At 52.2% G+C, this 22,184-nt stretch overlaps 1 protein-coding gene across 6 annotated transcripts in view; it reads right to left on the bottom strand.

Moving 5' to 3' along the window:
- Nucleotides 1-19,677, bottom strand: part of COL13A1 (collagen, type XIII, alpha 1) — a 162,938-nt gene extending 143,261 nt beyond the window's left edge. For all 6 annotated transcript variants that reach the window (XM_011991036.1, XM_011991037.1, XM_011991039.1 and 3 more), the window contains exon 1: nt 18,803-19,677. In XM_011991036.1, the coding sequence (XP_011846426.1) occupies nt 18,803-19,096 (294 nt within the window). In that variant the 5' untranslated portion in view covers nt 19,097-19,677. The remainder of the gene's footprint in view (nt 1-18,802) is intronic.
- Nucleotides 19,678-22,184: the final 2,507 nt, after the last annotated feature.

The raw sequence follows: 22,184 nt of genomic DNA, 5'->3' as shown, positions 1-22,184 counted from the left end.
TGTGAAGTTAGAAAGATTAATGCATAGAAAGAATGGCACCTGATACCCAGGAAGTTCTCAATGAATGTTAGCTATTACCATATTCATTTCACAGGTGAGGAACTTGAAGCACAGAGAGGAGACTGCACCTGGCCAAGGTCAAGGTTGAAGTAAGGAACAGAGCTGGGATTCAAACCCACACTCTGATGCTCATGAAGCCATAGGAAGCTGGTAGCCCTAGGGTCAAATAGGACTTTCAGTGTATTTTATTTGGTTCCCACAGTGAGCTTTAAATCGTTATTATTATTGAATTTGTTGCCAATATTTTGAAGTGAGTGGTTTCATGTGCAAACCTGCATTTGTAATTTCTCTTGAAAAACTAACTGAGAGATCTGGCCACATGAAGCCTGTGCTCTGGCTGGCCAGAACTGACTGCACGTGATGTGCAGTAGTCCCCACCCTGACAATGTTGACCAGTTAGGGTGACAGCCAGAGCTATTTGCTTCCTCACTACTGTGGAATTTTGCCACTCAGTGTGGGCCACAAGGGAGGTGAAGAAAGTAATATGAGAGGTGTCATAAGGGTGATATCACCTCTGGTTTGGGGATGGAGAGGGGAGGTCAGAAAGTTTCACAAGGATTCAGAGCAAGCGGAGTGATTTGCTGAGGGTATTACAGTCAGGATGTAGAGGATCTGAGGTGTGAACTCTGGCCTCCTGGCACAAAGCCCGCTCCACCTGCTGGAGGAAGGTGAGTGCAAATGCCTGGGGAGGGAACACAGTGACAGATGGAGGCGGGGGCTCTGAGAGCAGAAGGGGGTCAAGATCAAGGCAACCAGAAGAAGGGAAACACCCCAAAGTGGGGACCCTCACTTAGAAAGGGGAGGCTGAGTAACAATTAGGTGGATGGATGTTGAAGCCAAACTACAAGTGGGCACAGAGCAGCCGCGGGGCCAACAAATGAGCCCTCAGGACAAAGCCTGCTCATAGCCCCTCTGGTGCCCAGCTCTGAGCCTGGCTCATGAATGCTGCTTTCCTGTAAGGGACTGCATGAACCCGCCTCCACATCCCTCCCCACCAATCACCTGGGGGCCTGGCACCCAGAAGGTGCATGACACAGGTCTGCTCAAGGACAAAACCAGTCAATGACTGACAAGCCAAGACCAGAGGAGTCGGCAGCATTTTGGCTAAAGGTTGTAACCATCAGATATGTCACCCACTCAGCAGCAGCACTAAGCAAGCTGCCATCACAGGGTTGGGCTGGAGACAGAGCTTGTGGCATGAGTGGGTGGTGCCCCTGCTCCGTCCCCATGGGGCACAGCCCTAGAGGGGCATAACTTCTCTTGGAAGAAAATATCAATAAGAAAACAAAAAATATGTAACAGGCAGTGATAAATGCTGGGAGAAAAATGAAGTAAGGCAAGGGAACAGAGCGTTATGGAAAGTGGTCTTTTCATACCAGGGGATCAGGGAAGGTCTCTCTTTGAGGGGACTTTGAGCAAAGACCCAGAGGAAAGTAAGAAAATGAGTCATGTAGTACCTGGAGGAAGTAAGAAAATGAATCCTTTGGTATCTGGAGGAAGTGTGTTCCAGGCAGAGGGAACAGCAGAGGTGAAGGCCCAGAGACAGGATTGTGCATGGAGCATCTGAGGAACAGGAAGGGGCGAAGTGTGGCTGGAGTGATCTGAGTGAGGACAGGGGATAGGAATGTGGGGGGCAGGAAGGCAGGTCATTAAGGCAGGGGCAGAGATTTTGAATGTGTAACATGGATCCCTGCCACTGGTTCCGGGCTTGTTGACAGCCATAAAGCACCACAGCTTGTGGGTGCTGTGGTGGGCCGTCCAGTCTCCCAGGATTAGACCAGTGGTTTAGCTGTTGGGAGTGTTGGCTGCTGATGGCTGAGCCTCTTTCTGGGAGCTGCTCTTAGCCCAAGGAAGCAGCCTTGATCAGGGTCATACCGTCCCCCAAAGGCAATCCATATTTAATTACTGATAGATGGGAGGAACGCAGACCTGGCCCCTCCGCCTCAATTTGGACTGACTCTAGGGCCACCCCAGCTATGGAGCTCCCACAGGACCAGCTGGGGCCTCTGTCATGACTGTATCACAGTTCAGCCCCTCCTCTGCCCAACTCTACTTCCCTCACTCCCCCTCCTATGTTGATGCCAATAAGTTAAATAAGTAAGTCATCTACTCATAGACCTCCACTTTGGAGACTGTTCGCTTGGGAACCCAACCTAAGGCAGACCTCCATGTGACTTTCACATTTCCTGAGACTTCACCTGACCCTCATCACTACCCGTGCAACAGGCAGGCCAGAAGTCAGCCCTATTGTATAATCCTGGAAACTAAGACCCAGAAAGGGAAAGGCAATTGCCTTAAACAAGTAAACCACAGAGGGCCTAAATTCCGGGTCCTCTAACTTCAAGTTCAATGCTTTTGTTCAATAGCTCCTATATTTATTGAGTGCCTACTATTGGTGAGACTGAGTAAAATAGAGAATGAGACACAGTCCATCAGCAAACAGCTGAGTTTGGTGTGGGAGAAGCATGCTCAGATGTGTCCAGGGGACTGTAGACTTTGGAGGGCCTGGGTGTTGAGTGGAGAGTGGGAGCTGTGAGGGTTAATTTTATCTGTTAACTTGCCTGGGCTAAGGATGCCCAGATAGCTGGGAAAACATTCTTTCTAGGTATGTTGATTAACACTGGAATTAGTAGACTCAGGAAAGAAGAGTGTCCTCACCATAGTGGGTGGGCATTATCTGATCTGTTGAGGGCCTGAGTAGAATAAGGTAGAGGGAGGAAGACTGCTCTCTCTGCTTGAGCTGGACTATCCATCTTCCCCTCCCCTCGAACATCGACTCCCCCTGCACCACAATTGGTTCTTGGCCCTTGAGACTTGGACTGGAATTTACACCATTGGCTCTCCTGGCTCTCAGGCCTTCAGGTTTAAGTGGAGCTACACCACTGGCTTTCCTGGGCCTCTTTCTTGAAGGTGGCAGATTGAGGGACTTCTCATCTCCATAATCACATGAGCCAGTCTCTTCTGATAACTCATTTTCTGTGCATCTATGTACAGCCTATTGCTTCTGTTTCTCTGGAGAACCCTGACTAATAACCAGGTCTTATGTGCCCAGGTAAGGATTCTAGCATGGAGGAACCCTTCGAAGGCTTTAAGCAAGGAGGTCATGTGGTCAAATTTGGGTGATATAAAGGTCACTCCAGCAGCCCGTTGAGTATAGACCAGTGAGACCGCTGGGGCTGAGGTCCTCTCTGGAGGATGTCGTGGTCATCACCCAATGAAGAGACATGGGAGGAAGAAGGAACTAGGCACAGGATGGACTTGGAGTGGTGGTGGGAGCCAGGCCCTGCCTTGGGCAGCCAACATGCCACCCCTGGGACATAACAGAAGCAAGAGCAGGTTGTGGGAAGCTGGCAAGTTTGTGGAGCCCAGCGGGGGTAGGCACAGGCAGCTCTGGAGTTTGGGAGAGAAGGCAGGTGGGAAGGGTGGACCTGGAAGTCGGGAGCCTTGATTGGAGGGATGGAGACATCTGAGCAGGCAAAGCTACCACAGGCACAGCTAGAAAACAAGGTCAGATTGGGGTGTGTTTTCTTGGCCTGCCCAGAGTTTATTTTGAAAGAATATTGAATCTCAACAGTACCACAACCCAGCCACAGTCTAGGCTTCAACACTCTGCCCATGGATCTCCATTTCCCAAGGACCTAACACCCTAGTCCCAGGGACCCTCGAATCCCACAGGACCTTCAACCTGTGGGTCCTACCAGCTTTTTACTGTCCATCACCACCATGTGTCACTTCCCTCCGCGCCCGGCTCAAATTCTGCGGACAGTGATTATCACCACTCCCTGTCTGCACCCTTCACTGCCTCGACACCCTCCCCCTTCACTAAGCCACAAGCCTAGCTAGATCCAACGTCTCCTCCTACCCCACCCCTGTACACAGGCAGCGGGGTAAAGTGGGAGAAACACACAACCTCGCTGACCGATCTTACTTTAAATTTGTGATCTAGATCTCAAACGGAAGCCCAGCAATCATTCTGTGCTTCCCTCAACGCTTCACCATTGCACTGTCCTAGGAATTTTCACACTTCCTCTCCCCAAACCACCAACACCCCCTCCCCCAACTTCATTGTCAGCTGAAGACCTTGAGAAGAAAAGTAAGCAGCAGAGGACTTCCAGAGGCAGCCACCACTACACGTGCCGTCCATCTGCATCTGCGCCTGCCAGCACCCTTCTCTCCTCCTGAGCTCCCCATCTGTGCTTCCACAAGGGCCAACCCCTCCTGTAGCCAGCAAGTCCCCTGCCTTCCTGCTTCATCAATCCCCTCCTCTAGATTGGATCATTTACATCAGGGACTGGCAAATGTAAATATTTGAGGCTGTGTGAGCCACATGATCTCTGCCACACCTACTCCATTCTTCCATCGGAGGCCAAAGCAGCCACAGTTTGGAAACAAATCAGTGTGGCTGTGCTCCCATAAAAAATATATATTTATAAAAACAGGCTGCAAGCTGGATTTAGCTGTAGTTAGCCCATCCTCACGGAATCATTATGCAAATATGCTGTTGTTCTTCCCAGCATAAAAAAGGAAAAGAGAAGAATAATCCTCTGTTGACTCTGGTTAGCTCTTTCCCTAGACAAACTCCTGGATGACAACCTTCGCTGCCTCCTACGTCTCTCCTGGACCACTCCTACCTGGCTCTTCCTCTGTCATCCCTTAGGAACTCTCCTGCAGGTTGCCAATGACCTCCGGGTTGCCAAATCTGGTGGATAGTCCTCTTGCCTCCTCTCAGTCAGGCTGCAGCCTTTGCTCACCCCTCCTGCTCCTTAGGGCACTTCCTGCCCTTGGCTCCCAGGACATGCACTCTCCCCATTTCCCTTCTACCACCCTGGCTGTGCCCTCTCAGTCTCATGCTGATTCCTTCTTATCTACTTGATGGCTAAATGTTGGAGATCACAGGGTCCACATCCAGGGTCTCACTTCTTTCTTTAGGCTCCCTAGGGTACCTCATCCAGTCTGATGGCTTCAAAGCCATCTATGCAGGATGATGCCCTCCAACCTATTCCTTCCTCCAAAACTTCAGATACATCTATCTGGCTGCCGGCTTGATATGGCCATTCATAGGCATCTCAGAATTAGCCTGGCAAAACTGAGCTTCTCATAGACTCTCCCAACTCCTCCCTGGACCTGCCCCTACCATCAACTTCCCCATCCCACCAGTTGCTCAAAACCTCACAATTATCATTGATGTCTATTTCTCTCACCCTACACCCATTCTACCAGCAATTCCAGTTCTTTACCTGCCAGACACGTCTGAGATCTGACCCCTTCTCACCAACTCCATGACTACCACCTGGTCCAAAGCTCGTCGTCTCTGGCCTAATTACTGTGATAGCATTCTAATGAATACTCGACTTCTGCCAGTGCCCCTGCAGACCTTTCTCAACATGGCAGCCAGGGTAATCTCACAGGCCTCTGAAGCTCTCAAACATGCTGGGCTTTCTTCTACCTCAGGGCCTTCACACTTACTGGGCTCTCTGCCTGAGTGTTCTCTTCCCAGCTACCTCTCTTCCCAGCTACCTACCCGGCATGCTGTTAGGCCTTCCTTGCCTCCTGCACCCCCTCCCCAAAAATTATTCCTCCCCCAGCACACCCCCTTGTTTTATTTCCTCCTTAGGATTTTTTTTTTTTCTTTTTTTTTGCTTATTTATCTTACTTATTGTCTCTTTGTACCACTAGAATGTAAGTTCAACAAGGACCTGGATACTTTGTTCTGTTCTATTCACTGCACCTAAAACAGGGCTTGGCACATAGTAGGTGCTCAATAAATATTGGTTGTTCACACATCAGGGGATTTCACATCCAGTTCTGATCTCTGGTCTCTCTTGCATGATGGGAGACCTGGCAACACTGAGCATGTACAATCAGGTGATGCTGCGTGATGGTTGCCCCTTTCAGATGGATATGTGCCATCTAGGCCACCAAAGTATTCTCTCTCCAAAGCCAGCTTCACCTACTTAGGCCACCAGCCTGGCCCCCATTGACATCTGACTTTGAGACCCATGGTGAGACGTCCCCAAGATGAGGCCCTAGGGTGGACCCCTAGCTATGCTGGGTAGAAAAACCTTCCTGCTTTGCCCCTGTTGGCAGCTAGGGCCTCCTGGAATGCCCTGTGTGGCCAGGGCTGAAACATCACCCGCCTGATCGGTCGCAGCTATTAAAATGCCTGTATCAGTATCAAAGGGAAAATGCCAGGCAGCTACTCACTCCCCCCAGAGAATGTGGCTCCAGTCTGGCCTTGGGTTTAGGGGACACTCCCTCCCTGCCTCAGGGATCTTAAAGGGTCCCTGCCCAACCTGGGCCTCTGCAATATGTGGAGTGGTCCAAGCTGTGGCATAGACACAGCCCAGAGGGAGAAGCCAGGTGAGACCTGCAGCTGTGACCTTGAGCCTGGCACCTCCCTTCAGGGGAATCTACAAAATAGGGATATGACCCACCACCCCCTGCCGGCCTCCTGAGTGCTGATGTGGAGACTGAATGAGACAACACAGAGGCAAGTGCCTGGAAACCACGGAGTATTGATCAATTTTGGGTTGAATTATTAAACAAGAGTTAATATTAATTATAACAGCTATGCACATTGAACTCCATATATCAGCCACTGTGCTAAGCACTTTAGGAGGAAACTATCATTGAATGATTGATTTTTGATATTATTAGTGCATGCCTCCTATTCCCTTGGAGACTGGAGTGGGACTCTCTTTTGGGTTGGCACAGATGGCCCCCAAACTCCAGTGAAGCATCTATTGTAGGCAGAGCTTGGCAGTGTTGAAATCTTATCATATCAGCTTGACTACGCTTGGAAGTGCCAGAGCCTTGGGGCCTAGTCCCAACTCTCCTACTAACTGTGTATTAAGCAAAATCTATAACCCTTCTGGACCTTGATTTTCTCATCCATAAAATGGGGATAATCTAAGTGATCTGCTAGACTACACAAGACAGCTGGCAGGACAAAATGGGATGAGGCTAGAAAACAAGCAGAGGTATCCAGATGTGAGGAGGGTGAGCACCTGTTTTGCCAGCTTGTTTTGCTTGGTGGCCAGGTGAAGGCCACTTCTCTCTTAAGCCAGTGCCGGGCCTGCCTCCTCCCACCTGCTGTAATGAGGCTGGCCTGATCTTTGCTGCCCTGGCCCCATGGCGTGCACCACTGCGACAAGTGGTCAAGTTTTTTGCACTTGCCATGTCCCTTCTCCTCCTGGGAAACTCAGAACCCCTCTCCTGGAAAGGGAGGGTGAGTGAGGAGGGTCTGACCTGCAGCCCTGCCTTTTGACCCTGAGAACTAGGAGTTGAAGGATGAGGAGCTGCCCGCTGAAATGACCACAGCAGGCAAAGCTCCAGTCCCTGTGCCAGCACTCTGATCATAATGCCTGGCACAGGGCGGGGGCTTGATCCCATCTGCTAGAGGCCTTTTGATCATCCTGCAGCATAACTGCTGCTGGGCTGGCTGCCCCATTGCAGACTGAGCTGGCCCTCGGATGTCAGGGGCCCAGGTCAGATGTCTGGATCCACACTCGAACCGAATTACTTACTTTTAGGTCAGCCCTCTAGGACTCATCCTTGTAGTCCCAGGAGGAGGTGGGCTTTGGCAGAATTGGGATAAATGGGCACGGGGTAGGGAGGGCATTCCCGTGAGGAGGTATAGAGGCAGGACCTGGCTGCTCAGTGCTGGCTCCATGGGCTACATCCCAGGGACTGCAGGAGAGGGATGTCTCCACAGAAGGGGTTAAAGGGACGGGCCCACATGTAGCCACGTGCCCCAGGGCACAGGCAGCTTGGCAGGGTGAAATCAAAGCGGAGGAAATCAAGACATCCAACCCACAACCACCAAAACTGAACTTGCCAGGGCTGCTGCAGGGGCCTGTGTGCTGGGGACAGCGAGGGGGTGCCACAGGGGTGCCTTAGGAGCTGTCTTCTCCCTACCTCAACAGTTCTCTTCATGCAGTGGACTTGGCGCCTGATCACAGACTCCGGTCATGAAACAGGGGCCTGCAGGTCCTCCGGATAGCACATACTGCCTCTGTCTCCCTCTGCCTCCCTATCTCACCAGAACCACAGACAGATGTGGTCCCAGGTTCTACGGTTCAGAAAAAAGTCAGGGACAGGAGGCACATACCCCATGTGAGCTTTGCAGCCTTCATATGAGGAAGTCCTTCCTTCTAGCTAACCTGAGACCCTGCTGCTGCCACAGGGAGTCAAGGAGCTGATGGTGTGCGTAGGGGGCAGGTTGGCAAGGGGCTCAGGACCTCAAGGATCTCAGGGGTCCAGGGGTCATCTCTGGGCCTGGTGCAGGATGAGGCAGGGGCCCCCAACCACAAAGAAGGAAACGGCAGAGAGTAAGAGTCCTGGGGTGAATGTTGGGGACCTCTTTCCTCCTTTCCTGCCTTTCACAAGTGGGTATTGACTATCTACGATGTGCTAGCGGTTAATGTTGGGAACCTTGCTATGCAAAGCAGACACTGAGGCCGCTCCCATGAAGTTTGTCATTTAGGGATGGGAACAGAAGAGCCTACAAATCACACACATCAATGTGGAGCAGCCGTTGTCATGAGACCTGTGGCCAAAAGGGGCAAGGAGCTGAGAGCCAGCTGGGGCATGGACTAGTCTGGGTTATGGCAGAAAAGTGAGACATGAGCCAAGATCTGAAGCTGAGCAGTAACTCACCAGGTGAGGGGCCCAGGCATACGGGAGTGGCTAAAAGCTAACCCAATAATGTGCTTCTTAGGAGCCAGGCAAGCATCTTGCATGTATTAGGTTGGTGCAAAAGTAATTGCAGTTTTTGCCATTACTTTTAATAGCAATTAAAAGCAATTACTTTTGCACCAGCTTAATGTTATTCACCCAGCACTCACTGCAACCCATTTCATGAGCAAGGAAACTAAGACAGAGAGAGGCCAAGTAACCTGCAAGACAGTATGCAGCCTGAAAGGACAGAGGCAGAATTTGAACCCAGGAAGCCTGGCTCAGAGCCCACACCTTGACTCTAGGCCTGTGAGAGGTGAAACTTGGCTCTTTCAAGGAGATTGGATGATTTATTACTGGAGTACCAGTCACTACTCAAAGCACTTTATGTCTTAACTTTTTTTAATCCTAAAAACAACCCTCATAAAAGTACTCTTATTATCATTACCCTTATTTTACAGAGGTGTAACCTAAGGCACAGAGAGCTTGAATAACTTGCCCAAGGTCGCATCGTCAGTAATTGGCAGAGCTGGTCTTGAACCCAGCAACCTGGTTCCAGAATCTGTGCTCCACCGTGTAGCTGGACTCCAGAAGCAAGGGCAGGTGAGCCATGAGGCTGGAGAGGGTAATAAGGGCTGTACCTGAAGGCTGCATGGGTCGCATTTAGCAATGTGTTCTCCAGCCTGAGAGCAACAGGGAGTTACTGAAGAGTTCAATCAGGGAGATGGCATGATTGCATTTAGTTTTCTAAAAGGTCCCCTCTGGCTGCTGTGTGGATAAGAGAGTCAGGACAGCATGGGTGAGAGCAGATGAGTTAGGGGGTCGGGCTGGGGAGGGCAGGCGGGGATGGAGAGGAGCGGACAGGTCTGCAGAAGCTGAGAAGGTGTGGACAGGAGGGCCGCGGTGGTGTGGCTGGAGGCCAGTGTGCTCACATATGAAGGGATGCTGGTGAGGGGTGGATTTCCTGCTCAGTTTAGACAGGTAGAGTTTGAGGTGCTTTTAAGACATGCTGGAGTTGCGGGTTGGTGGGCGTAGAGATTGGCTGGGGCTCTGATGACATTAAGAGCCAGAGATGTCCTACCATGGCACAGTCAGCCATATAAGGTAGTGAGCTCCCCATCACTGAGGTGTAAGCTGAAGGACCAAGGCTGCTGTAGGAAATTCCTAGAGCAGCACTTGACTTATGAAGGCCCTTCCTGATTCTATGGAGTTGGCTGAGGCTGGAGGTGTCAGGAGCACCCTCTGACCTCCCGTGTCACAGAGCTACCCCCAACTCCAGGAAACCTCAAATGCCAGTTCAAGGGGAGGTGGATGAAGCTATTCCTGGAAGAGCCCTGGCAAATGCCCCTTTAACCCAGCCCCCTTTCTGCATCCTTGTCCCAAGAGGTCAACCTTTCTGACCTGCCCTATAGGCCACCTTATCAGAGCACGACCTGGTGCTATAGAGGTGCCTTCACAGAGCATCTGCAGCCTGACAGAGGGCCACAGGTGCAAAGTCCTTCTATGGCAGAAGTTCAGGTCCCACAACAGCTTTTAGGGGCAGCAAGGTTCTTCTGCTGCAACCCAAAGAACAGATAAAAAACCAAAGTGCCTGAAGGGAGGGTGGGGCGGGCAGGAGGAAGGAGAGTGTGGGCAGAGGGAAATGCCTGGACAAATGCTCAAAGGAGAATGACCAAGACTTGAGGAGGCAGGCAAGGCTGGGGTGGGAGTGAGGATGGGAAAGGGCCAAGGAGGCAGAGGCCCAGCCTACATGGACCCCAGCCATGTGGTGTTTCAGGCAAACCCACAATAGCTGCCAGGCGGGGAGACAGGGGCCCAGTGTCCCCTCAAAGGCCGTGCCCAGGCTCTCTGGCAGGCAGTTCCGCCCCTTTGTGCTCGACTGGCCCTTGCTCTTTGAAGGACCAGGGGAGCACCCCCTGCCAGCAGGCCCACCCCTTCTGCCACAGGCAGCATCTCTGCAAGGAGGCCCCACACCCAGAGCTGTGGATGGGAGAGCGGGAGTGTCAGCAGGGGCTGCTGCCGGGGCCTGCCAGCAGCCCAGACAACACCCAGCGCAGCTGGTGACCCCATCCACCCTAGCCTCCCCAGACCCAGGCCTCAGTTTCCCCTGGAGAAGCCTGCTGACTTCCTCTGACTGAGGGCTCAATAGACTGTTTCTGGGAGGGGCAGAACCCAACCCAAAGAGGTGGAAGGAGGATTTCTGAGGCTTCCTGGAGGGCAAACCTCAGTTGATTTTGTTTTTGGGAAACAACAGTGAAAAGCCTGCTGCTTGCCCTTCTTCAAACCTCCCAGTGCACAAGGAGACTTTTGTTGACATCTCACCGTGAGCCTCGTCACTGCCCCTCAGCCCCTCAAGCACTGCTTGGGACCCACGTAAGGAGGTCTGGGTTTCACTGCACAGGGAGCTCCAAGCACTGGGCCACACAGACCCTGTCTCTCTCTCTCTCTCTCTCTCTCATTCTCAGGGCCTGCCAGGCCCAGCCGCAGAACACGATCACCCGTGGAGCTCGTTAGACACTTACGGCCAAGCCCTACCCATGGACATCTGTAGCAGGTATTGGGAACAACTGGCCTGGCGTGTTTTGAAAGCTCCCCAGGCGATTCTAATGCAACCAGCATCACCCGTACAAGTGCAAGCCTTTCAGGACATCTGGATCAGAGAAGGAGGGGAGAGTAACTTTAAAATGTTTAGTTACTTCAGAACTTTTACCCCTCTCTGGCTCTAAAAGGGAGACTTCAGGCAGCTGATACAAACAGACAGACAGACAGTATACAGTAAGGTAGAAGAACAGCAAAGGCAGAGTGATCAAATAGGATCTGGGATCAAGGCTCATACAAAAGCCTTTGCCACTGGCTGAACCCCAGATTTGCTGCTAAACTTCCTAGTGGCCAGGTCAGAGTCTGAGAGACAAGAACAAACCCATCCATCCTGGGAAACCCAAGCATTCCAGAGGCCAAGGCTGGACAAGGGCTTCCCTCAGGGTGCTCATCACCAAGGCCTGATGTAATTAGCAACACTCACAATGTCTTTCCTACAACAAAGATGGTGGTGCAGCCCTGACGCCAAGGCAGTTCAGTAAACACTGCCTCTGGGAGCCAAACCAAACTGAACAGATCCCCAGCCCCTGGCTGGTTTGACTGGCCTCAGCAGAGTTAGAGAGGTATGACACTTCATACAGACAAGTATATCCTAGTGGCTGAGGATGCCAGCTCTGGGCCACACTGCCGGATTTCAAGGCCTAGTTATGCTACTCACATACTGTGTGATCATGGGAAAGTTGCTTAACTTCTCTGTGCCTCTATTCTTTCTTCTGTAAGAAGGGAATAGTAACAGTAGTAACCACTTCATAGGATTATTGTGAGAATTTAGTGAATCAATAGATGTAAAGGTCTTTGAATAGTCCCTGGTACACAGTGTAAGTGTAAGCTCAATACACAGTGTAAACTCAATAAACATCAGCCACCAATAAAAGTTGTGGACAAGGTGCATGCAGCCCCATATTATCTCCTCCAATGATGAGAGAGGTGGCAATGGTTACAGTTGCCATTAGCCAAATGATTTCATTTAATCCTACAACAACCCTGTAAGGAGGATGTCATCATCTCCATTTTTCAGATCAGGGTACTGAGGTTCAGGTCACACAGTTAGTGGCAGGGGTTCGAATGCCATGGTGTTGTCTGCTTCACCATTTTGCCACCCCCTGACTCTAAAGAAAAACCTTGGCAGGCAGCTGGGGCAGGTAAAAATGAAGCTCCTGACCTTGAGAGTAGAGGATGGGAGGGGGTGGGTGCTCCCAGCTTCTCTGCCCAATGGGGAACACATCACCGAGCCTTTTCTGCTCTCCCAGCCAGGATGCATCTTGCAGCCTGGACACACAGAAGTCAATCATCTCATCCTCTGCTGGTTGCTGAGAAACACCCCTGGAGCAAATGCTGAGCCTACAGTTGGGTCCAGGGCCGGGGACATTGCGAGGAAGGCTGACTAAGAGACCTTCCCCAGCCTCTAGCAGGGGGACCTTATATCAACAGCTAATTTGTGAGAGCTGCCTACTATGTGCAAAGTCCTGGGCTAGACTTAATAAGGGACCCAAGACTGCATGCCTCTATTGCTGTCATCGGGTCCTGTGTGGTCACATAGAGAGACCGTTGTACAATGTGGTTGGGTTGAGCCATGAATGGCAAATGGATTTCCTCTTGTGCACTGACTCTAATGGACGGGAGTGGCAGCCTGGGTTGCCATTCCCTGTGCCACCGGAGGACTGTGCTGAGAAGGATTCTGAGGCCTACCTAGGCTGAAGGGGAAAGAGTGTGTTGAGTGATGAGTAGCACCTTCTATGGTTTGGGATAAGGAAAGCCAACACCACATGCTATGTCTATTTTCCTTCTCTGAGCTAAATGTCTGGTACAACCAAGGAAGAGCCACAGGAAGTGGGAGCAGGGAGGGAGCCCATATTGGGTTGGAGTGGTTCGAGGAGGCTTTACAGAGGGCAGTGGGGCAAGTCTAGAGTGATTAAGAAGAAGGGGAAAAGGCAGCTTTCTGGGAGTTACCCAACCGTAAAGCTGTGCTTAGGGCAGATGGAATGGTGTTTGAGGTGCTTTTGGTTTTCCCCACCGCCTTCCTATGAGGGTTGGCTGCCTCCTGAGGTCCTCAGTCTGTTCAGAGTTATCTCCTAGTTCGAAGGCCTTTGGAGACGCTGCAGAGCTCTAATAACTCTCCCTGCCTTTATAGCAAGCACCTGTTATTAAAAAAACGAAATCTAGACTTATGAAATAGCTCTTCATCTTGAACACTAACCCTCATTAGTAAGTAGCAGCTTCCTGGAACACTGTTGAAAAGGATTCTGAGGTTGCATGTAAGCTCCATGGAAAAGTGTACAGCAATTGATTAATAATGTCTGCTGAGAGCCCTGGGATGGGGAGTAGTGCACACCCAAGCCATGTACGGGCCACTGCTGACCTAGTTAATCGTCTGGAAAGGGGAAGGTGTGGTGGAGGAGAGATGCCTGCTGGGCGCTGGATCCCACCCCTGACTCCTCTGGTACCATCTTGTGCTGGCTGCATTTGAGGAAACCTGGATCCAGAGTCTGTCCATATACTGAGGTCCAGGCAGCTGTGGTCAGCACAGGACACTGTGCACAGGTTACCCACCCTAGCACACATGCACTTCCCCTTTAAGAGTTTCTTCCCATCCTCATCCCAGCATTTCAGTCCTAAAGGACCCCATCCAGAGCCCCAATCTTTCAGCTGCTGCTTTGATCCCTCCCCTATATCTGTCCCCTATATCTCTTTGCCATTACTTTCAATGGCAAAAACTGAAATTACTTTTGCACCAAAATCATACATCATATAAACATGAGATACGTTATTATAATTGTTGTTATTTTTAGGGATGAAGGAGTGTGCCTGGGGTTCTTCAACATTTTAGTCTGGAGGTTTTAACCACTTCCTCTCCCAGGAGATTCTTTAACATTCAAAGGAATGAATCAGAGATAGTGGGAGGGAGGTACAGTGACATCAGTCTTCTCATCTGTAAAACGGGGTGGTGTGAATGTCAGTCCCTTAGGGAATTTGCGAGGATTGAAAGAGATACAATGGTAACACACATAGCATTGGCCCCTGTATGTACCCTATAACTATGGTACGTTTCTAGTACAGTTTATGATGTTATCATTGGGGGTGAGGAGTCTAACTGGCATCTCCCAAAACTCACCTTAAAAGTGGCTGCTGAGACCCTCCTCTGCTTCCCCTTGGGCCTAGAAAATGGATTTGGCTCTTTTTTTTTTTTTTTTTTTTTTTGAGATGGAGTCTTGCTCTGTCGCCCATGCTGGAGTGCAATGGCTCAATCTCAGCTCACTGCAACCTCCGCCTCCCAGTTCAAGCGAATCTCCTGCCTCAGCCTCCCGCGTAGCTGGGATTATAGGTGCCCGCCACCATGTCCAGCTAATTTTTGTATTTTTTAGTAGAGCTGGGGTTTCACCATGTTGGCAGTCTGGTCTCGAACTCCTGACCTCAGGTGATCCACTCACCTTGGCCTCCCAAAGTGCTGGGATTACAGGCGTGAGCCACCGCACCCGGCCCAGCATTTGGCTCTTTTAAATTCCACTCCTTTCTCATTCGCTGCACACGGCTGCCCAGTCCCGGGTGTCATCTGATTTTCTCCATTTGGGACATTCCAGCTTCTTTCTCACAGCAAGCAAATCAAATAACAGGCAGCTGGACTGCTCGTTAACGGTCCCAGACCAGGAGAGAGGCACTGATGGGGGAAGAGCTGGGGCCTGAGGTCTGGAAAGCACACTCCTGGTTCCCCACAGAGCCGGCTCCTGCCATCCTCCAGTCCCGGCTCTGCACAACCCCCGTCGTGGGCTGGTCCCCTGGGATCTGCCTCTGGCTCCCCTCTCAGGCCTCCTGTCCCCCTGGGTCCCCTTGGCCGGCCCTCCCTGCAGCTCCCTCTTCCTTCTGCCTCATAGACACAGTCTTTGCCACATCACCTGCTTTCCCCATTGGCATGGGTGACATGCGTGTGCCCTGGAGTCCCACCCCCAGTTCATTGCACAGGCCGTGTGCCTCACCAGGCTTGCCCTCCCCAGTGTCCTTCTCCCATTCTTTAGGAAGTGGCCCAGTCCTGCCTGCTCCAACGATTGCCTGCCCCAGGTCCCTAAGAGCCCTCCCTGAGCACTCATCTGGTCTTGAGCATGGTCTTTGGTGATGGCACCTTTTAGTGAAGTCTCTGATCTGTCCCCAATCCCAGGAGGGAGGCAGGGCCTAGATTTTATGGAAGATGAACCTGAAGTGCAGGAGTGTAGCATGGTTTGCCTAAGGCCACACGACTGGCAAAGCCCATCTAGAATCCTGGTCTTGGCCCCCAGACTCACCAGATGCCTGTGTGCCCCGTGAGGACAGGCACCTTCTGCACCTCCATTTTGGAGAATTGTTTTGTAAGAAAATCATTTCCCCTCTCTTGTCTCTGAATTTTCCTCTCCCGTGGCAGGTTTCTACCTGTCCCAATTCTCTGCCTTACCCATTCCTCTCCTCTGCCCTTTGCTCAGACCTGGGAGAACACACCTATACAGGGAAAGGCCCAGGATGGTCCCCTCAAGTTGCTTTGCAGGCCTGGAAGCTGCTCATAGCACAGCACTGGCCAATAGAACTTTCTGCGAGGATGTGCATATTCTTTCTCTCTACTGTCCAGCTCCATAGTCTCTAGCTGCAGTGTCCACTGAACACTTGAAACCAGGCTGTTGCAACAGACAAGCTAAAATCTAAATTTTATTTAATTTTAGTTTGTTTAAATGTAATGAGTTGCATATGAATAGCAGTTTCTGTATTGGACAGTCCAACACTAGGGTGTCCCTCCAGGAGCACAGAGAAGGCACCCACAGACAAGGCCACTCACACCATCCACCTGTGGCACAGTTCCCTTCCTCTGGCTCCAGCATCTTCCCCTATTGACCTCAGCCACCATTTCCAGTCACCCCTCTCTGATCCTACTTTCACCCCCATTCATTGTCCCCTCTGGCCTGCAGCAGCCTCCTCTTTGGCCTTACTGGTTTGCCAGCCATAAGCACTCACTCTAGGGGCATAACTGCCTTGCTCAAAACCCTTCAATGTCTCCCTGTTACTCTTATTTAGATCTAACTTTCTCTAAGGCCCCTCTTGACCTGAGCTGCCCGTCTCTCTCCAGCCACATCTCCTACTTCCTCACCCTCCCAGTCCTCCCGGGTCCTGGACTTCCCACACTTCTCCCAATTCCCTCTGGCCTCCAGCCTCAAAGACTGTTCCCTTTGTCCCCTTAGAACAAGGCTTCACTCACCCACTTTTGCCTGGCAAACTCCTATTCATCCTTCAGTTCTTCATTTGAAAATCACTTCCCTAAGGAAGGCTGCCATGACTGCCACCACCATCAGACAATGCTGCCTGTAATGCATTCCCCAGGCCCCTCTCTTCTTTCACTATTGTAGCTTTTTTTTTTCTTTGTACACGACATGGTCACTACCCATTTTCTTCTTTGTGCACTACTTCCCTGTAAGTTTAGGAGGGCAAAAGTGTCTCCCACAATACCTGATCCACAGCAGGCTCTCAATAAACATTTACTGAATGAATGAATGAGAATAGACCAAAAAAAAAAAAAAAAAAAAAAAAGATGGCAGGATACAGTGCAAAGAACATTGTATACAGGGCCAGGAGGCTGAGGTTCTAGTCCTGGACCTCACTATGTGACTCTGGGCTCAATTTCCCCACCTTAAAAATGGGGTTCAGTTCAGATGTTCTCTGGGATAACTTTGATATCTAGTAGTTGAAAAGATTACATTCAGTAGGGTAAATACGGAGCTGCAGCTTGGAGGGAAGGAGTGAGCATACAATAGTATCCACCATACAGCCCCAAGGCCCCTAGAGTATACGACTTGGCATGGCTAAGTCTGAAGCAGCGGAAGCAAGGAGCTAGGAAAGGCCAGGGCATGGTCAGGCCAGCAGGAAGGTCTGGGAAGGGGAAAGCATGGACAGAGGGGCTGCGCTAAACCCTGCAAATCAGACGCTTTATCCCTCAGCAGCCAGGACCCCCAAGATACCTGGAGGAGCTCTCACTGCCCTGACACCCTCTTCACCACCCAGCCAGTCTGGGCTCACACTGCCTGAGCCCAGAGATGCCCCACCTCCACCCCAGGCCCAGGGGACCATGGGCGACCCGATGGAGCTCTCCGGATTCCCTGGAGGCTGGCAGGGCGTGGGAATGAGCTGACAGCAGCAGTCATGGGTGCACCACTAGCGCCAGTAAGCTTGCCCTGTGACCGCCCTCTCTGCTCTGGCTCTGCAATCTCCTTCTCCTTGGCCACCCTGGAGAACTGCTCCAGCAGGTGAGAGCCTGGCAGAGGCAGCTGAGAGGAGCCTGGCTGTAGGGAACAGGTACATCTTGCCAAAATGCTCACAGCACCCCACCCACCACAGGTAGAGCTGTGCTCCAGTGTTTGCTACATCAGCACTGTTTTGCATGTTCAGAGGGGTTGGAGCGTTTGTCCCAAGTTTCCAAGTAGCAGAGTGGAGATAAAAACCCAGGGTTTCTGGACTCTACCACTGTGGTCTTTACTGTTGCACACTCCCTCCAGCTAAGTAAGAGATCCTCTCCCATTTCTTCCCCATGGAAACCTTCCATGGTCAGCACCTTCCATGGCCAGGACCTGCTCCAGGACCTCTTCCCAGACTGCTGCAGCCCCCACCTGCCTGTCCTCCTCTCCATCTGGGCCCTGGATCCCCTGTGCTGTCCAGATTCCCACAGATCATCAGGCCTCACCCCGCCAAGGCCCAGCCTTTCCTCTGGTGGCACAAAGAGGCTGCATGTCCCTCCTTCCTGGGGAGGGGACAGCCTTTTTCTGTATTCCCAAGATTGCCATAGCTACCTGATACACTAGTAGCGTTTAATCTACTTGGATCAAGAAAATTTGGAGAATGGGAGAAAGCATCCTTTTTCCAGAAAAATAAGAAACCTGGTTTAGGAACAAGAAGGTGTGGACTAATTTGCGGCCAAGGACAGCAGAGTCAGGAGACCCACACTTGGATCGTAGCGGCCTGGGCCAGTGAGCAGAGACCAGGGCACCACCCCCTGCAAGAACTGTCCCCTCTTCCCGCAACCCCCCGTCCTTAAGGGGTGGAGGGGGAGGGCCACGGGGCTCAGTAAGCCTCAGCCTGGGCCTCTGGGCGCGCTTCCCGCTGCGTGGGCGCGGGGCGGCTGTCACACCACCCCGCCAGGTCCCGAAAGGGAGGAGTGGAGCTTGCTAGCCTCCGCGCACCCAGCCTTCCTCCACCTGCCCGGCGCGCCCAGGACGCTCCCAGCGCTGAACGCCGGGAGAGCTTGCCGGAGGCGGGAGTCGCGGGGTCATGCTCTTGCCCACTAGGTCCTCCGAATCCCTGGCAGGGCAGCGTCTGTCCGTGTCCCCGACCCCTCCCGCAGGCAACTCGCACGAACCCGGGGCTCGCAGACAGCTAGCGCCCGCGGACACCGGCTGAACAGTTTGGAGGCTGCGCGAGGGGGCGCCGCGGGGAGGAATAAAAGCCAGCAACAAAGAGCACAGACCTCGTCCAGCAGTTGGTTCACTCGTCCCAAAATAGCCGTCTCCATTTGCTGCTCCCCGCGCTCCGCTTCCAGGCGCAGCACCCGGGCCTGCAGCTCCGCCGTCCGAAAGTGGGCGAGCAGGCTGAGTGCCAGCGAGCAGAGGGCCAGCGCCAGCAGCCCGCACGACCCTGGACTCGGCGGCCGTGCGCCGCGCTCCGCCCGCGCCGCCGCCAGAGCCACCGTCCCGGGCGCGCCCAACTCCCTAGGGCCGCAGGCACCAGTGGCTGCCGCTTTGTGGGTGCTCTCCGCTACCATCCTCTCACGTCTTGAGAACCAATAAATAAATAAATAGAATAAATAAAGGCGACAGCTGCTGCCAAAAGGCTGTATCCAAACTGCGGGGCAAGGGGGAAAGGGCTTGTATCGCTGGAAAACGTCCCTTTCCGTTGCTCCCGGCAAAGAGGACGGAAAAATTAGCAGTAGGAGGGGAAGGGCCGAAAAAGCACAACCAGCGGTAATTGGGGTACACCTAGGTGAGAAAAAAAGTTATTTCGAAGAACGTTCCAAGTCCAGGAAAGTTAGGGGAATCTGACCGGCTCTCCTTCTCTCCGCCCAGTCTTTCCCTTTAAGAGTCTGCAGAGCAGTTGGTGCCGCGCTGTCAGTCCTCCTGGGCGCCTCGTGTCTCCCGGGCCAGCCTGTTTCAGTCCCCGGGCGAAGGGGCGCACATGGAGGGCCCCATGGGCAGAGGTGGGTAGTGGCGGCTGGCGAGGAGCGCTGGGGCCGATTCCGGCGCCTCTGTAACTTGACACACTCCCTGCGGCTGCACGGATCGGATGAGCAATCCGTGCTACTTCCCAAACTAATCTCTCCCGCCCCCCTCCCTCCTCCTCCTCCTCACTCCTCCTCCACCTCCCGCGGGGCCGACGGCTTGAATTTGTTTATTTATGCAAACTCGCCCGGGGTGGGGGTCGTGGTGAGCAGGTCCGGCGGCCCCAGCCCGCCGGCCCGGGAGCCCCTCTCCCGCGCTCCCGGTCCTCTTTGAAGTGACACTTGGGGTTATTTATAGGCAGGAAGGGGGTGTGGAGTGGAGCTGGGGCTGCACTTCTCTCATTCTCCGGATTCACACCGAGGGCTCGTTTGGCCTTCCACGGAGGCAGTGGGGCAGGCACCACTCCACCTTTCCCAGCCCTTGAGACCCTCCAGGAACCTGGCTGAGTTATTGTCAGGGCTTGTGGGTGAATCTCCACGTCCTGATCTGGACTACCTGATCCCTTCAGCCACTGCTCCTCTACCCCCAAGCCCTCAACCTCTTACCCCTTCCTTCTCCCCCACAACCAGCTCCCTGCGGACTCTGTACCTCCTGAGATCTGCAGCTCCTCCAGTGCCAGGCGGCCAACCACATCTTTACTCTGGGGTGAAAAGTCAGCCCTCCAGGGGGCAGCAGAGCCGACACCCCTTTCTCTCTTTCAGGACCAAGACCTGAGGTAGTATGAGAAACTGAAAACTGAGCAGAAGAGCTTATTCCAGGTATCTGAGAGGTGGCTCAGTGGGGCTGCCTACCAGTCCTGACATCTCCCCTTCTTGCCTGCCACTAATCTGAGACCCCTGCCGTCTATCACTTTGTGGTGAGACCAACCTGCCCCAATCATCACAGTCATCAAAGGTGAGCAATTCCTACATAAACTCTGGCTCCATCCCTGTGGGAGGCTTAGAGCTAACCAGGCTCTCTCCTGCTGTCATTTCCTATACTCCATTAGAGAAAAACTGGTGGCCTGAAGGGCATTTGGTAGTTTTCTCTCTTCTCTTGTCACCTCCTCCACCCCCCACATTAAGTAGCATTTGTATCCCAAGAGACTTTATCTCCTTGTGCCTGTTGACATTCCTGTGAATGAGGTGGTGGGACTGAGTTTTGGGGAGAAAGCCTGTCTTGCGGGAACAGCGGGCAGAGGAGAGAGGACTGGGCTTTCAAATATGCAGTGGAGATGGGGGCAGCAGTGGTGCTAGGATTCCATTTCAAAATAACAGGGAATGCCAGTAGAAACTTCCCATTTTCTATATTGACCTGATGGAACTTGATATATAATACAGTATCACTGCGCTTCTAATAGAGTGTGGCACACTTAATAGTGTGTATTGGACTTGTAATATAGTAAGTACTTAGATCATATATAATAAAGGTGACATTGACTGCTGGGCCAGTCAGCCACTATGGAGGACAACAGGAGTAGAAGGTGATGCTGCTGAAAGAGCCGGTGGCCAGGAGCTCTGGGTTCCAGTTCCAGTTCTAGGATTTCCCTGATGGCTTCAGGGGGCAACGGCACTCTGTTTTCTCCATCCCTGTGATGGGATGTTCCAGTCCACGCTACAGAGGAATCCTTGGGAGAACTCGATGGTATTGAGGAACACCAGGGGGCGCTGGAGAGTTCCTGCACTGGGAGGTACAGGCCCGGAAATTCAGGGACTTTGGACTTCCCCCGCTTCCCTCCCAGGCTAGTCTGAATGGAGGAACTGAGGTGAGGAGTTAGTTTCATTCCCTCCTTATCCTGCAAACTGATCTTTTCCCTTTCAGGACTTTGGAGGCCCTCAGGAATGCTCAGGCAGTGAAATCTAAACATTTGGAGCTGGAGCATCCTTGCGACTGGGAACTGAAGGAGGAGGGTGCTGCGCCAGCCTGACCTGACCCCAGCATCGCAAACCCCGGAGCTTCCAGGGGGACTCTGGAGTCAGAGAAACCCGGGTGTAAATCTCCCTTTTGTCAATATGGAAGTTGCTGAACATCTCTGAGGCTCAGTTTTCTCATTTATAAGATGGGCTGATAATAAAAGCATCTACGCATCTGGAAGGACTGAATGAGGTAATGCATGTAAAGCAGTGAACACAGTGCCGGCACCCTGCAGGCACTCAATGAAGGGCATTAGCCTCCTTCTCTGGAACTCGTGGCTGCTAGGGCCATCTCAGACACAGCTAGCTCTGGGCTCCCAGTTGTGAAACAGGAAGAAGTTTCCATCCCAGAGAAAGCAAATGGATCACAGTTAATCTCCATTTTTTCCCCAACTGATAGCTGAGAGTAGCAGCTTGTGAGCAGCAGGAGTTAGCCTGTGTTGAGGGGCCTGATCCCCAGGTATCCCTCTTCTTCTTTTCTTCTTCCTACACTGCTTGGAATTCTTACCCTGGGATATTTTTCCTTCAGGTAGAGCATTGTCTACCCCAGGCACAAGTTACAGCCTCATGTGGCTTACCTTGAACCCTTCTTTCTTCATAGGTGGGGGCCAGGACCTGCGGACACTGAGGTGAAAAGAGTGCCTTCCAGGAGCTTTAAAAACAGTTGGTTAAGGAAGACAAGTCATGTTCACATAAAACTGCCACAAAAGGCAAAATAGCGAAAATCCACAAAACATGTAAA

This window comes from Mandrillus leucophaeus, unplaced genomic scaffold (genome assembly GCF_000951045.1).
Source record: "Mandrillus leucophaeus isolate KB7577 unplaced genomic scaffold, Mleu.le_1.0 Scaffold39, whole genome shotgun sequence".
In the NCBI taxonomy this organism is placed as follows: domain Eukaryota; kingdom Metazoa; phylum Chordata; class Mammalia; order Primates; family Cercopithecidae; genus Mandrillus; species Mandrillus leucophaeus.
The sequence above is the reverse complement of the archived record's forward strand: the minus strand, read 5'-3'. Positions and strand labels throughout refer to the sequence as shown.